At 42.1% G+C, this 15,057-nt stretch overlaps 1 protein-coding gene and 1 long non-coding RNA gene across 7 annotated transcripts in view; both read right to left on the minus strand.

The window, feature by feature from the left end:
- Positions 1-12,788, minus strand: part of KLHL2 (kelch like family member 2) — a 129,379-nt gene extending 116,591 nt beyond the window's left edge. For 2 of the 6 annotated variants that reach the window (XM_033413383.2, XM_033413385.2), the window contains exons 1-2: positions 12,544-12,788; positions 892-1,017 (exon numbers count right to left, since the gene is read on the minus strand). In XM_033413383.2, coding sequence (XP_033269274.1) covers positions 892-1,017; positions 12,544-12,569 — 152 coding nt within the window. In that variant the 5' untranslated portion in view covers positions 12,570-12,788. Of the gene's footprint in view, positions 1-891; positions 1,018-11,165; positions 11,239-12,202; positions 12,457-12,543 lie in introns of those variants that run through there. The other 4 variants (XM_033413377.2, XM_004283987.4, XM_033413379.2 and 1 more) reach the window with 4 other exon arrangements.
- LOC125964228 (uncharacterized) overlaps positions 1-15,057 on the minus strand; it is a 273,001-nt gene that overhangs the window by 155,338 nt on the left and 102,606 nt on the right. The window lies entirely within an intron of this gene.

A 15,057-nucleotide genomic window follows, 5' to 3' on the forward strand; every position in this document is an offset into this window, starting at 1 on the left:
AAAAGAATGAGATTCTGCCATTGGCAACAACATGGATGGGTCTAGAGGGTATTATGCTAAATGAAGTAAGTCAGAGAAAGAAAAATATTCTATGTTATAACTCATATGTGGAATCTAAAAAAGAAAACAAACTAGTGAATATAGCAAAACAGAAACAGACTCACAGGTGGTTACCAGTGGGGAGAAGAATGGGAGAGGCAGGATGGGGGTAGTGGATTTGACTGAGAGGTACAAACTACCATGTATAAAATGGATAGGCCACAAGGATATATACACATTATTTTGTGGTGACTTTAAGTGGAGTATAATCTATAAAAATGTTGAGTCTCTATGTTGTACACCTGGAACTAATATGATGTTATAAATTAACTATTCAATAAAAAAAATTTTAATAAAAGTTTTCATATGCTTTGCAAGGATAAGTTAGAAACCCTAGACCAGCCAGTCCAATAGAAATATAATGTAAGTCAGAATTTCTAGTAATCCCATTTAAAAATAAAAACAAGTGAAATTAATTTAATAGAATTAAGTAAAATTCTATTTAACCCAAAATATCCAACATTAGAATTGATATCATTTCAAAATGCATTATTTTTAAAACTTATTAATAAATATTTTACTTTTTTTTTGGTTGTTAGTCTTGAAAATCCATTATTTTCCACTTACAGAGCACCTCAATTCAGACTAGCCACATGTGGCTAGTGGCTACCATATTGGACAGTGCAGCCTTATACCATTCACACTTCTGATAAATTTTTTGCTTTCTTCCTTCCTTTAAAAAACTTGCAGAAAAAGCTTTAAATGTTCTCTGTATCAAACAAAGCAAAAATGAGGGGTGGGGAATATATTCACTTTATAGTGAAAAATAAAGGTATGTTAATGTAATAATACCTTCTTAATTCATTCATGACTTTAAAAGCTTTCTTCATATGCCAAGGATTCACTGTCACCGGGCAGTGTTTTTCGGTATTATCATCTTTTGAATCGAGAGGCTTCTGATGACCCTGCTTTGTGCATCTGTACATAAAAGAAAATAATAAAACACAGAAACAGATCTTATTAAAGATAGCTTAGTTCAGACTTATCAGGCTACAAGAGATACAATGAATGCCCTTCTCCCCCACTCATTTAGAGGAAGTCTCACAGCATTTTTCAACCCAAGACTAAAACACAGTTCAGAACACTTTCTGATGGTCACTGTGGTTTTAACAAAAAAGTAGATAATTACCTCCCTGGTTTCAAAGCTCTCTCAAAGATGGGCACAGAAAATTCAGTAAACATGGTTTAGCAGATACCTTCAGAAGAAATGCTGAGAAATGATTTTCTCTGTTGGAAATTAACCTGCTTTTACATTCTGCAGTGGGCCTATTTACAAACCAAGACAGGAACGGGGTCGTATTTTACACACACTTCAGAAGCTTAGAATCTGATTTGAATTTTGTTTTCTACCTGCAAGGTTATTCACCCCATATACTTTGGACCTACTTTAACTGTTTACTGAGTATTAACTTTAAGGCAGACACTGTACTAAATTTTCTTTCATTGTTTAATCCTCACAACAACTCTGTGAGCTAATTACTATTATTATCCCCATATAAAGATAAAGAGATTGAGGCAGAAAACAATCTGGGTAAATGGTAGAGCTGATAAGAGTGCAGCGAGTCTGACCCTCAAGGCCATTCTTTTCACTAATGTTCAATACCATTTCCTACATTAAGCAATGGATAGTTAATATCATATTTAAATGTGTAATTTTTAAGAGTACAAAGCTATGTTAGTATTGCTGTATAAATTATTCTTTCGAAATCTGGGAGCAAAAAAATTAACAAATGAAATCAGGGTGCCATTGTGGGGAGGGTTAACTGCATATGGACAGACAAAAGGAACTTTTTGAGGAGATGGTTGCACAACTCTAGAAATTTACTACGATCACAATTATAATGGGTGAATTTTATGGTATGTAAATTATATCTTAATAAAGCTATTAAAGTTTAATAAATTAGGAAACCAAATAAAGCCTAAAAAAATCATACTTGTATATACATCACACAAAGAACAAAAGGCAAACATCATTATTTATTGCACCATTTCTTTTCACACCTCTTCCTTTCCTGACCCATTTCTGAAAGAATAATTCATTCTTTAAATATTATTTTATTAATTCAGCAAATAATTTTTGAGTGCCAACTATGTACCAAGCACTATTCTAGGCACAAGGAACATATCAATAAACAAAATAAAAATCCCTGTCCTCAGGGAGCTTGGAGTCAGGGGGCGGGCGGGGGTGGGGGGCATCGACAGTACACACAACAGACCAGTAGAGTAAGTGGCACGTTAGAAGTTAAGAACTACAGAACAAAGAAAGAGGGCCGGGTAAAGAGAGTGAGGAGTATGGGGGTGATGGTGATGGACTGATGGAACTTGCAGTATTAAACAGGGTGATCAGGGCAGGCCAAATTGAGAACTGAGATTAGAATGAGGACCAGGAGGGGGGGAGAAGGCCCAGACAGAAGGAATAACTAGAGCAAAGGCCAGTATGCACCTCGTGTGTTCCAGGACATGAGAGCAGGGCCGGAGGGGGGAGTACAGATCATGTAGGACACTAGCTTTTACCCTGAGTGAGCTAATTACTATTATCCCCATATAACAGATAAAGAGATTGAGGCAGAAAACAATTTGGGTACACTAGCTTTTACCCTGAAATGGCAAGGTACTGCAGAACAGTGACACAACCCAACTTATGTTTTCAAAGGATCATTTTGGCTGCTGGTTGAGAATAGTCTCTATGGGTCAACGATGAAAAGAGGGAAGCTACTGAGAAGGGTAATGCAGGAGGAGATGACACTGGCTCAGAACAGCGTAGCAGCAGTGGAGGCAGGAGCAGTGATGAGAAGTGTCTGAGTTCTGGATATATTTTAAAGGAGTGCTAATAAGATCTGTTGACAGAAGGCACGTGCCATGTCAGTGAAGTCTGAATAACTCCAAGTTTTTTAGCCTGAGTAGCTAGAAGCATTGACTTTCCATTAACTGAATGGAGGAGGCTGCAGATAGAATCAGTCTGGAAGTTGGAAGATCAAGGGCTCAGTTTTTACACATGTTGGTTTTAAGATATCAGACTTCCAAGTGAAGATGTTCTCAAATTGGCAGATGATTACAGGAGTCTAGAATTTGAGAGAAAAAAATCTAGCTGGAGACAGAAATGTAGTACATGAAGCCATGAAACTCGGGTACTTGAACATTAAGATAAGCCAGCATTAACCACAGAAGTTATCCTTGCTCGTTCCCCCTCCCCCAGAATCAACACTTATTGAGGGATACCTGATCCTTTGAGGGCTCACCCACTAGAAGTGGACATCAGAGCTGCTACCCCACCAACTGAGTTTCTAAAGGGACCTTACAAACGAATTAGTGCCATTGCTGCCTCCAGTGGGTGAGTCCACGGCTGGAGTGGGAGAATGGGACAGTGCACTCTACTCCTTGTGGCCGCGTGCGCACGTGCACGTGCACATGCATAGAGGGATGTTACACCCGGCCTAAGAAAAAGAGCTAGAAGCCAAGAAAGAAAGAACATCCAGATCTGGCAGAGGGAAGTGGGGACACACTTTTTAGTATAAGACATGCCATTTCCACCGCCTTTTCATTAAGAAAACAGTAGGAAAAGGGGAAATTATGTAGATATATGCAACCTACACAAACTTTCTGACCACGTAACACCGAATATCCACATATGTAGCAAGTTAATGATATTTATATCTGCTTCAAATTTAATTACTTAACTTTACAACAGAGGGAAAATATAGTATCGAGGACTGGCAAAACTATCATAGAAGGCCTTTCAATGCTCAGAATGGAAACGAAAGCAACTCTGCCCTACAAAGAATATCATTAAGAGTCAAGAGTGTACATATTTGCTTAAGAAATTGGGAATTAAAACTTCCTGCATTAAAGAATTAACTTTAAGACAGATACCATACAACAACCAATGTTTATATTGCTGCTTTCTTTCTTAAAGCTAAATATTTTTAGCTCCCACTTCTCTAATACTCCAGAAACTCTGCAAAGAAAAGATTCCATTCGAAGGCTTAAAGAAATAAATAAGAAATAACACCGCATTCTTTTAAGTGTTCTCTGTACTGAGAGCCCCTTACAAATGCAGCACCCTGCCACAGACTTCATTTTCAACACTGAAGTCCTTTCCACAATTTTCTAATTCCTATATGGTTTTGTGTCAGATGGTCTCTCCTTCAGAAGCAGAACTGAGTAACAGAAAATGATACATCATGTCCAAAATTACAGATGTGGAAGATGAACATCCACTAGAAAGCAACCAAGTGGGAGGGAAAGGTTTACCTTTTAAGTTACACCATAAGTACAGTTACACCTCCCTGCTTCCCTTGTGAAGCGAAGGGCTAGCCTTTTCCAGAAAAGCTCCTCACTATGAGAACCGTCTTCTTTAAACTATCTGGAGGAGATACTTTTTCAAGGTTCTTTCACTTTTAAGTCTTTCCCCCAACTCTACATCCCATAACCAGTGTTAAAACTACCCAACAGCCTGTTGTTACAACACATATTCTACAATAATTGAGGGTTCAAGGGTTTGGATCCCAGAACACTGCTAACAGATAATCCAAAAGCCTTCCTTCCACGACTGACTCTTCTACAAATTCCCAGCTGTAGGTAAGGATGGCTTCTCAGACCGGGTAACTTTCTAACTCTGCCTAAGAACACACTACTGCCAATAACTGAATTCTCAAGAGAGGAGGCAAAGACTCTAATAAGGGCTGTCTCCTTCCAACAGTCAAGATTCCATAACCAACCAAAGGTTTAAACCTCCTGCAAAAATTTTGAGAACATCTTAGAAATAACATACAGTTTCTTTAGATGCATATTATTTGCTCTGGAATAGTGATTTCCAATGGAGGGGACAGAAGGACCACATGACCCAAGCAATTTTTCTAAACTACCCATAACCATCCCTCTTCATGTGAAGATTCCGGCAAGCCCTTTTTACAGGTCTAGGCATACCAGAATGACAGCATCTCGACGAGTAGGGGGAAAAGACAGCTATGTATGATTTTTTAAAAAAGAAGGTGATGTAATATGCCCCACCACCCACTTACCTCCCACCACAGGACAATCATCTCAGATAAAGAACGAACACTTTAGGAAATAGAGGTTGTTTATGTTTTCAAGGTTTTCTGGTGGAAATAATGCTGTAAGTCATGTGAATGATGCAGCTGAAAAATTTAACAGGGGACCAGACATTTTCACATTCACGACAAATACTCAGCCTCTGGGTGGCCACCATCTCTACTCTCCCCTTTGCCTGTACACCTCAAAAGCTGCAAGACTCCCCTGCTTGCAATGAGTCACCCACCATTACTTATAAATTTCTGCCAAGTTCACGTCAGCAGCTGATGTTTTCAAAGTCACCATCCATGTTATACTGCTATGAAGTTCTCCATTACTTTATATCTCTATTTTCTCTGCTGTCTTCCGAGCTAAACTGGCATTTGGAAGCTGATTATCATAAGAACATTGCTCCCATAACAAGTCCAGGATATAAGAAGTAGAGATTCAACCATAACTCATACTTTAATACTTGTTGTGCCACTCTACAGTTTCCTAACAAAATACACTCACATCCTTCACCTCACCCAAATAACCACCTTATTACTTAGAGGTTGTAAAAGTGGGAGGCCTTTTCCACTGGAAACATTTTGGTTTGTGGTAGAGTTGTGCTTTCAGTCTTTGCAATTAGCTACATGCAAAAAGACCTGCTCTGCAAATTTTTTTCAGCTGCTTGGAATTTACACTTTTATCAGGTACAGACCCAGCAGACTAACTGTAATCAATGAACATATGGTCATATTACCAAATAATGTTAATGTCTGCCCTACAGACATGTAAGAACTTGAATTAGACCTTCAGTACACAGACCTTTAGAACTGAGTATGAAGCATCTTGTGAGATAAAAAAACTCCTATCCAGTCACGGAACACGATACAGACAACATCATAACAATGCCACTGAATACATTAGTATAGTACATGTATTGCTAAAAGTTATGTTTCCAATTTCCCAGAGTTGGAAAGGAAAAGTCTAGAAAAGCTGGCCATGCTCAATTTTACTAAAACAGCTTAGCACTTAAAGCGGAGTGATGAACCTTCCGGAGGATGGAGGGGGGCCTTCGCCCTGTCCTCCCCCAGGACCAGGATGTGGCCTTCGAGAGAAACACCGGCAGGAGGAGGTAGCTGGGACTCTGAGGTGCAGAGGTGACGAAGTTCTCTGATGCTAGAACAACAGAGCTGTAAAATGCTCTGCTTCAGTTCAACCCCACTCCCTCTAACCTACGTGACAAACAGAGGACAACCTGGCACTTTTTGTCCCTGATAGTGACTACTACCAGGAAAGCAACCAGGGTAAAAGCATGTCTTATGCAAGATCAGTCTTATTTTAAAGCATATGTTATAAACAATTAACACAGCATTATCAGAGTGGGATATCTGTGAGGTGCTAAAATAGGGAGGAGAAGGTTGATGATCCATTTCAAACATTTCCATGTCTTTTATCACTCTCATTTCTGAACTTTCTTTTGTCACTTTTCCTATTACCATCACTTGGCTGGTAAGGGGGCAGCACTATGACTTGGCATATTCAGTTGACTGGGCTACATTTCCCAGCATTTAATGAAAAGGCACTGGAAGAGGAGCAAAATCAGCTGGAAGAAATGAACTGCAGTCCTAGCCTGCAGATACTAACCAAGTGACCTTGGATTAGTCCCTTAGCCTCTCTGGGCTTCAGACTGTGTACTTATAAAATAAGGTTTTTGTTATTCCACAGATCTGTCTAATAGGAAATGTAATATGAAAGTCAAAGATAGTGACACCTCACCTACTTGCCTCAGGAGCTGTATAAGCACTAAATACTATGTGAATGTAAACACAGTTAAGAAGAAAAATGGAGTTAGGAGCTAAACTGAACATGGAGATACATTTTTATGGATTTTCTTGGCCTTCTTCATTTTTAATTGCAACACTAAATTAAAAGTTATTGGCAATACTCCAGACCACCACCACTGTTAATAAACCAAGTAGGTAAGCACTGCCTAGCCCATTGCTGCCCTATACTAAGCAGGGTGAGTGATTAGGATGCTGAACACAGAAACCTTCTCCAGTTACCAGCCAACTAAGGAGGCACTTCAGAAACCACCAGGGAATGGCAAGAAGTTCGTACACAAGTGCAAGATTATGTGCTACCAATTATAAATAGTATAGGAATTGCAAAGAGGAGCTAGAATGAGTTGATGTATACAAGGAAGACTTTGTGAAGGGGATGGGGCTCCAACTGGGCCTTGGAGGAATTCTAAGTTGTTTTAGCTGAGGACAGGATAGGAAAAGGCTGGAGACTCCTGGCTTGTGAGAAGGTATAGTTTACCTTGGGAGGTTAAGGCACATAATGATTTTGAACATATAAGATAAGGCCAAAATGATGGAGGGCTGAGACTTCCTGGCTGAGATATATGGTTTTGTTAAGTGTTTGACTTGACTCGATGTTGCAGGGGTGAGGGGTGAGGGGTAAAAACAATAGGTGGACTGGAAGGTGATGAGAGAACACCTAAGAGTTCAACAGGAGAAATAATCCAGGTATCAAGGGATGAAACCTTGAGTATCATCAGAGTATCAGCAATCAGAATGGACACTTGAAACCAACACTGTACAGTTCCTGGGAGCTGATAAAATGTGGAAGATGACGAAAGAAAGAGAAATCAAAGAACATTACAAGGCTTTGTATATCCAGGACCAGAAGAATGATTATTCCACTAAGTGGAGATGTTATAAAGGGAAGTCAGTTTGAGAACAAATATTATGAAAACTCAGTTTTAGACATGTTGAATCTGATGTATGAGCTAAGGGTAGATGTTCTGTAAGAAGCTCAAAATTCAAAACTGAGGCACAGATCTAGAGCCCAGGCTTAAGATACAGATGAAGCCACAACTTAGTGATTAATAGTCGACTGAAAAGAAGAATTGGCCAAGGCCTGCAGCTGGGAGAAACAGCTACTGCCAACGAACAGAAGCCATGTAAGCCAAAAAAGCAATCAACAGAGAGAGATTAGAGTCCCAGTTTCTCCTCTACTTGATAAGCTTGGGAATGTAACTTAACCTCTGAAAACTAATAATAATAAGAGAACTACACTTCATAAGGTAGGTTGTTGACAAGATTAAATGAGATAAAGTAATAAAATAAATAAAGTAAATCACCTTTAACAACCTAAAAACTAGAGCAGGAAACCAAGAAAAAGTAGTGTCATGGCAAGCAAGGGCCTGTTTTTCAAGGCAGGATCAGTGAAAAGAACTGGTCAAAAAATACTTTAGCAAATGCCCATAGCCTGAAATTCGAGACAGAAAAGCACACAACACAAAGTACACAGACCCACCCACTACAGTAACTGTATCATGTATTTGTTTACCGTCACTTTCAACCATGAGGAAAAGGGACTTCGTTTTGTTTTCTGAGATATTCCCAAAGCCTGGTCACCGAAGGCACCCAATAAATATGAATAAAAAACCTGAACTCTCTCATTGTAAACAGTAAATACATCTGGAATTTGGTAAAATTCTATAGAAAAGCATCTGAAAGGCAATTTCCATTCTCTGTATCACCTTGAAAGAACTTTCCACCTGATGTTAAGAAAGAATTTCACTTGCTTTCATAAACACTCTTTGTGCAGTTCCGTAACAACCACAGCTGAGTAGATGTACAATCACCCTCACAAAAGCACACTTACTAATATTTACTGATGCCTACTATGTGCATAAGAAAATGTAAATTAGAAACAAGAGGTTTAGGACTGTTTGGTGGGAGGGGGAGGAGTGATTTCCCAGAATCAGAGACTACTACATAAATGCTACCTATTTTCAGAATCCACTTCTCAAGTTCCCAAATGCACCTCAAAATTTTCCTTATATATGACACTTCAACACATGTTGACGCACACATCTTCTTTCAACATCACCATGTGGGCCATTATCGTTCCCGAATATTTTAAACGTCTTTGTCTATCATTAAGGAGATTCACCTATGATCAGAGAGGTGCCCAATTTATACTTAGGACTAGTTAAACAAAAACAAGAATACATTCCAAAGGGTTATAAAAGGCAAACAAGTGAATACTGGGGTAACCCATGCCAAGGTTCCAAATTCATAGTAATTAAATCTTAGAATTAGAATGAACATTAAAGGTCATCTGGTCCAGTGGATCACAAACATCAGGTTTCAATGAACTTTTTATTGATCTGTGACAAAATGAGGACAATGTGTAAGTTTTCATAAAACTAAATGTACTCAATTTAAGAACTATCCTTTGGCCTGAGATTATGTACTTCCCTGTATTGGGGGAGGGGCACTAAAATGTCCTTTCTTTTACAAAAAGATGATGATAGATGATAATTTTATCCTTTTTTTTAACTTGGCTAAACAAAAAACTTAGCAATTCTATGTTGGACTTCATTTTTTTTTTTAATTTTACAGTCAGTGAAATCCAAAAATATGAGAATCTGTGCTATAATCCAACTAATTTTCTGCTGCCTAAATCCCTCAGAATACAGTCAACAAGATGTTTGTCTGCCTATGCTGAACATCTCTAACACTCAAGAGCTTCCAGTGATGTGGAATTCACTGAAAAAAGACATGGCTGTATATCTGAGGCATGTTTGGAAAAGCAAGAAAGCAAGGCCTACAGGGAGAAAGCCAACTTGTGAAAGAGGGCCAGTAGGAAAATGAAGGCCAAGAAAACTTTTCAGTGAGGTCAAAGGGATGCACTCTGTCCTATACTCACAGTCTTCCTTCAACTTAGTAATTATGAAAATCCTTTACAAAAATAACTATAAAAGCTAGAACGTATAAAACATTCCTGAGGTCAGGGCTGATCAGTTTACAATTCCTTTCACACATCTCAGTTTATTGCCTGAGACAACTCCTTTGCTAACCTACATATAATTTTAGTTGAACACTTTTCAGGTTCAGTCAGGCAAATGTCCCATGGTCTTAATATCACCCAGATCCAAAAATGCAGGAGAATCTAAAAGCCACATACACTCAAGGATGCAAAAAATAAGAGAGATATAAAGCCCATGACAATCAACATGAGAATCAAAAAGGATGAGAAGAACGTGAAGGCAAGAAGTAGAAAGAGCAGAAGAAATTTTAAAAACCTAATCTCAACAAGCCCATCTGAAGGAACTAGGGAGCCTGGACTAATAGTCACCTGCATCCCTCCAAGACAATGTCTAACAGGCTGAAAGGGAGCAAGGTGGGATTTGAAAAGGATGCAAAACTGGCTGTTAAAAGAGAAGGGCAAACAAAAGTATCACACTCAGTGCCAGGGAGAAACTAGCATGCAAACATTTGCAGAAGAAATGAATTAATAAACAGACATTTATGCAAAGAGGATCTGAGTCCCTGCTTCCACCACATCATCCAAGGCACTTTAAGCCCACCTCAAACAACTTTCTTTGCCTTTAAGCTCAAGCTAAAAATCTAACCTTATGAAAAGCTGAGCCCGCCCAATAACTTGCACTGGCCTCTGACCTAGCTAAGCTTTAGCACAGTGAGGCCTGACAAAGCTCCTTCCCCAAGAACTGCCATTTCTCAAATCCAGCACCCCTGATTCAGTGTGGAAGGAAAAAAATTATTGGGAGTAGAAGCAAATAGGTCAAGGGGTGGGAAGAAAAACTATTCTGATGCACAGAAAGGTAAAAAAACACTATAGTTCTGGAATTAGCGCTACTCCTAGATAGACCAAATGAAAACAAAACCTATTTGTATTTACCATTAAATGAACAAAAACAAAAGTCTCACCAACTTCAGCCACCCATGGCTGAACAGAGTTTTTTGGGTTTGGGTTTTAACTATTCTTTCATCCCTGTTGGCATTCAGGCTTTCTATTACATCTCAGCCTCTCATTGTTCCAGCACTACTGATGAAGTCTCAATAGCAAAGAACTGTGCTGAACACCAAAATTCTGATTAGTTGATGTCTTAGATTCAGTTTACCAATATTTGCATGCACACATTTATTTCATTTTAATTATCTCTATTTAAATGATTTTTAATATCTCTCCTCCCTCCCTCCAGAGCCTGCTTTTCCACACCCTTTTCTCACCTGCATTCTAAGGTCCCCCTTTTCTTTCCTTTAGGTCCCTCTGCTCCAGAAGCAAAACAGGGACTGCAGGGAACTGATATAAAGGGGGCAGGTTTACGACAAATATCATCCTATGTGGGATACCCTCTATACTATGTGTTGTCTATAGACAAGTAGCATTTCCTGCCTTGCGTGCCTCTGAGCCTGGGCAGAACTCATGTGCTGATGCTGTGCTCACACATGATGCTAACAATCCACCATCACGTTTCCTAGAGGTTCAGGAGCCTTCCCGAACCTGCTGAAGAACATGACCAGATGACAAAGTCTTCAAAGCGACAGCCATCACCAAGCAACTGAGCTCTTATTCCTACCAGCCCAGCAGGGTCAATTCAACAGTCGTAGGTACTCCTTAAATTTCCATGACCTGTTCCACTCAAGCTAAAATTTCTGTAAGGCACTTTTTAAAAGTGCCAGAATCCTATGAGCGCTCCTAAAAAGACTCAACATCAAAAAAATTTTCAGCCCAAGCCAAATATTTATATTTTGGCTGGTATTCTGCCAAATAGCCACAAGAGGCTGGTGTGATACAACTGCCCTGGAGTGAAGCTGGCCAAATCTAAGTGAAAAACAATAAAGCTCCAAGAATGAGCTGTCATGAAAAGGTACACGGTTCTTAGAATGAGATTTTTTGGCGGTTTGAAAAGTCAGATTCAAAGGGCTCTTGTTACTTCATAAAGGTTAAACTAAAGAAAGCAAATCAAAATTGAAATGTTCAAAATTCCTGGGGATTTATAGTCCACTTTTAACAAAATGCTAAAAAAAAAAAATCTTGTATTGAATAATGCAATATCTTCAATGTCTCCCACATAATTGTTCAGCTTATTTCTGGAAACAATTTTGTCGCAGGTGGTCTTGACTGTACTTAGGTACTAAGGAAAAAGACACCTGTGCCTGATAGGTCGTACACTAACTAATTCGCCCAGGGTGCCAAAGAAACAGAAGATGCTGTGATTTCTGGATATGATTTTCTGCAGTGCCAGGTAAAAGAGGTCACATGCCCTGTTCAGCCGCGGCTCGGCTCGTTCCGAGTGATGTGCAAGCTCCTCGGACAGAATTTTGCTAGGAATTCGGAGAAGCAGGCAAGCTGAGTGGAATTCCTCTCGGCACCGGCGTCTGTACTTTGCAGCTTCCTTTTCCGACGGCCTCGCGCGCATCCTGTGTCTCCATCCCGCGGATGCTCGGCCCTCCCGAGACTCCCGCTCACCGGCGGAGGACCCTCCCCGCACACCGCGCGGTGACGCCCCGCCCGCCAGCCAGGCTGGGTTCCGCCCGCCGCCCGGCCCGCCGCCGGCCCTGCCCGGCCGCAGCGGCCCCGCCCGCCGCCCGTCAGCTCACTCACGCGGGAGGCCGCGGCGGCATCTCCATGGCGGCTCCTCTCAGGCTTCAGCTCGCGGGCACCCGCCGCCGCCAGCACCATTCCAGCTGCGGACGCCTGCCCAGCCCGCCCGCCGCGCCGCGCCGCGTCCCATCCGCCCGGGCGCCCGCCCGCCGCCCCGCACCCGCGCTGCACCCGCGCCGCACCCGCACCCGCCCCCGAGGTAGCCCAGCTCCGCCAGCCCCGCTCGGCTGGCTCGCTCAGCCTGCCGGCGCTGCTGGGGGCGGGGCTGCAGGCGGGCACTTCCGGGTGTGACGGGCCCTCGAGACCCCGCCCCGCACCGCCCCTTCCTGCAACCGCGAAGTACGGGGTGGGTCCGCCGGCCCAGACGCTGGAGCTGGAGACGTAAGGGTGCGGTCTCGCCGGAAAGCACGGCGTCCCTCCGCTCCGCGTTCCCTGACTGTCCCGCTCCACAGGCGCGCTCGCTCTGTCCTTTCCCAGCCTGCGGCCACGGAGGCGGGAGGGGTGGGCGTAGCCGATCCTTCCTCTACGGATGGTGAAACTGAGGCAAGAAGGAATGACTCGCCTGTCCAGGGTCCCAAGCAGGAACTGGAGCCTCCCCGCTCAGGCTGTGATCCGCTCGTTGCACCTGCTGGGCGAGGTCTCGGCGCTGGGATGGAATGCAGAGCAAAACCAGGTCTCCGTGCCCGCGCACCTGTCCATCAGGACGTGACAAGGGAAACAGAAAAACGACGATGCCTGCCTGCCGTGAAAATGCCAAATAATCAAGGCGAGGAGACAGGATGCTAAATGGTAGTCAAGGAAGGCCTCTCAAAACATGTCATTTAAAAGAGATGGAAGAAAGCGAATCTTGAGTAAATCAGAGTTCTCAGGGCAGAGGGGAGAGCAGTGCAGAGACTCCTGGCCATCGAAGAGCGGGAAGAGTACAGTGTGGCTGATGGTTCCCCAAGTATGCCGCTGGGCTGCGGTAGCATCTGGGAACTTGTTAGAAATGCAAATTCTCGAGGCCCACTTCAGATCTCAATCAGAAGTTCTAGGGGTGAGGCCCAGCAGCCTGTGCTGTGACAAGACGTCCAGAGGATGCTGGTGCCCTCTAAGGGTTAAGAACCTCTGCGGTAACTGAAGCAGAGTCAGGACAGGGGACAGTTGGAGGAGTTGGTGTCGGGGAATAGTAACAGATCACACAGGTGTGGTAAGCCATCAAAAAGGTTTTGGCTTTTACTGAGAAGAGGAACAATGAAAAGTTGTGAGCAACGTGCTCTGATCATTAAAAGGATGACTTTGCTGGGATTTGTTTTAAAATCCTCCTCAAAAAAAGGGAGGGTAGGGAATAGAAGAAAGAAGATGGGCAAAATGTTAATTTTTGATGCTGAGTGATGAGTGCATTCGGGGTAGTCATTTATGTATATTTATGTGTATGTTTTAAAAGGTTCATAATAAAAACTGATTTTTATGTTGCTATATGAGCCATAGATGTAGGGAAGCAAGAAAGCAAACAAGGAGTTACCTGGCTGAGATGATCAGAGTGATGGAGAGAAGATATAGCAGACGAGAGTTGCTGATAGATTAGATATAAGAGAAAGACTAGAGTGAAAGATGATCCCAAGGGTTTTGGTCTGTGCTCTTGGGAGAGTGGAGTTGACATTTACTGAGATTGAGGAAATAGAGAAGAAACAGATTTGGTGGGGTAAGAAGCATATTTGCCAGTTCTGATTTAGACGTGGTTACGTCTGAGGTGTCTGATAAACATCCATGTGAAGATAGGTGTAGACAATTAGGTATCTGGGGTGGACATAAATGTGTGGGTTGGCAGCATACAGGTGGTATTTAAGGACTGGTTGAGATCAACTAGATAATGTAACTAGAGTAAAGAAGAGACCAAGAAGTGAGCCCTGGGGCACTCCAGCACTAAAACAGTAAGATAAGGAGGATTCAGCAAAGGAGACAGAAAAGGGAGCAGTAGTGAAGTAGGAGAAATGTCTTGGTAGCCTACTGACGTGTTCCAGGAAAGGACTGTATCTAGTAAGGCTTAGCATGAACTCACCCTTCCATAACCTCCTGACATTATTGACCCACCATGAGGAGGGCATACATGATTGAGTTATTTCTCAAATGTTAGTGGTGATTTTGTTCAGATCCATAATAAAACTTCTTACTTTATAAGGTCATTGTAAGAATTAAATAAAATATTCTATTTAAAACATAGCGGACTTCCCTGGTGATGCAGTGGTTAAGAATCTGCCTGCCGATGCAGGGGACATGGGTTCGATCCCTAGGAAGATCTCACATGCCACGGAGCAGCTAAACCCGTGCGCCACAACTACTGAGCCTGCACTCCAGAGCCTGCGAGCCACAACTACTGAGCCCACATGCCACAACTACTGAAGCCCTTGCGCCCTAGAGCTCATGCTCCACAACAAGAGAAGCCACCACTATGAGAAGCCCGTGTACCACAGCGAAGAGTAGTCCCCCCCCCGCCCCTCGCTCGCCTCAACTAGAAAAAGCCCACGGGCAGCA

This window comes from Orcinus orca, chromosome 4 (genome assembly GCF_937001465.1).
Source record: "Orcinus orca chromosome 4, mOrcOrc1.1, whole genome shotgun sequence".
Taxonomy (NCBI): domain Eukaryota; kingdom Metazoa; phylum Chordata; class Mammalia; order Artiodactyla; family Delphinidae; genus Orcinus; species Orcinus orca.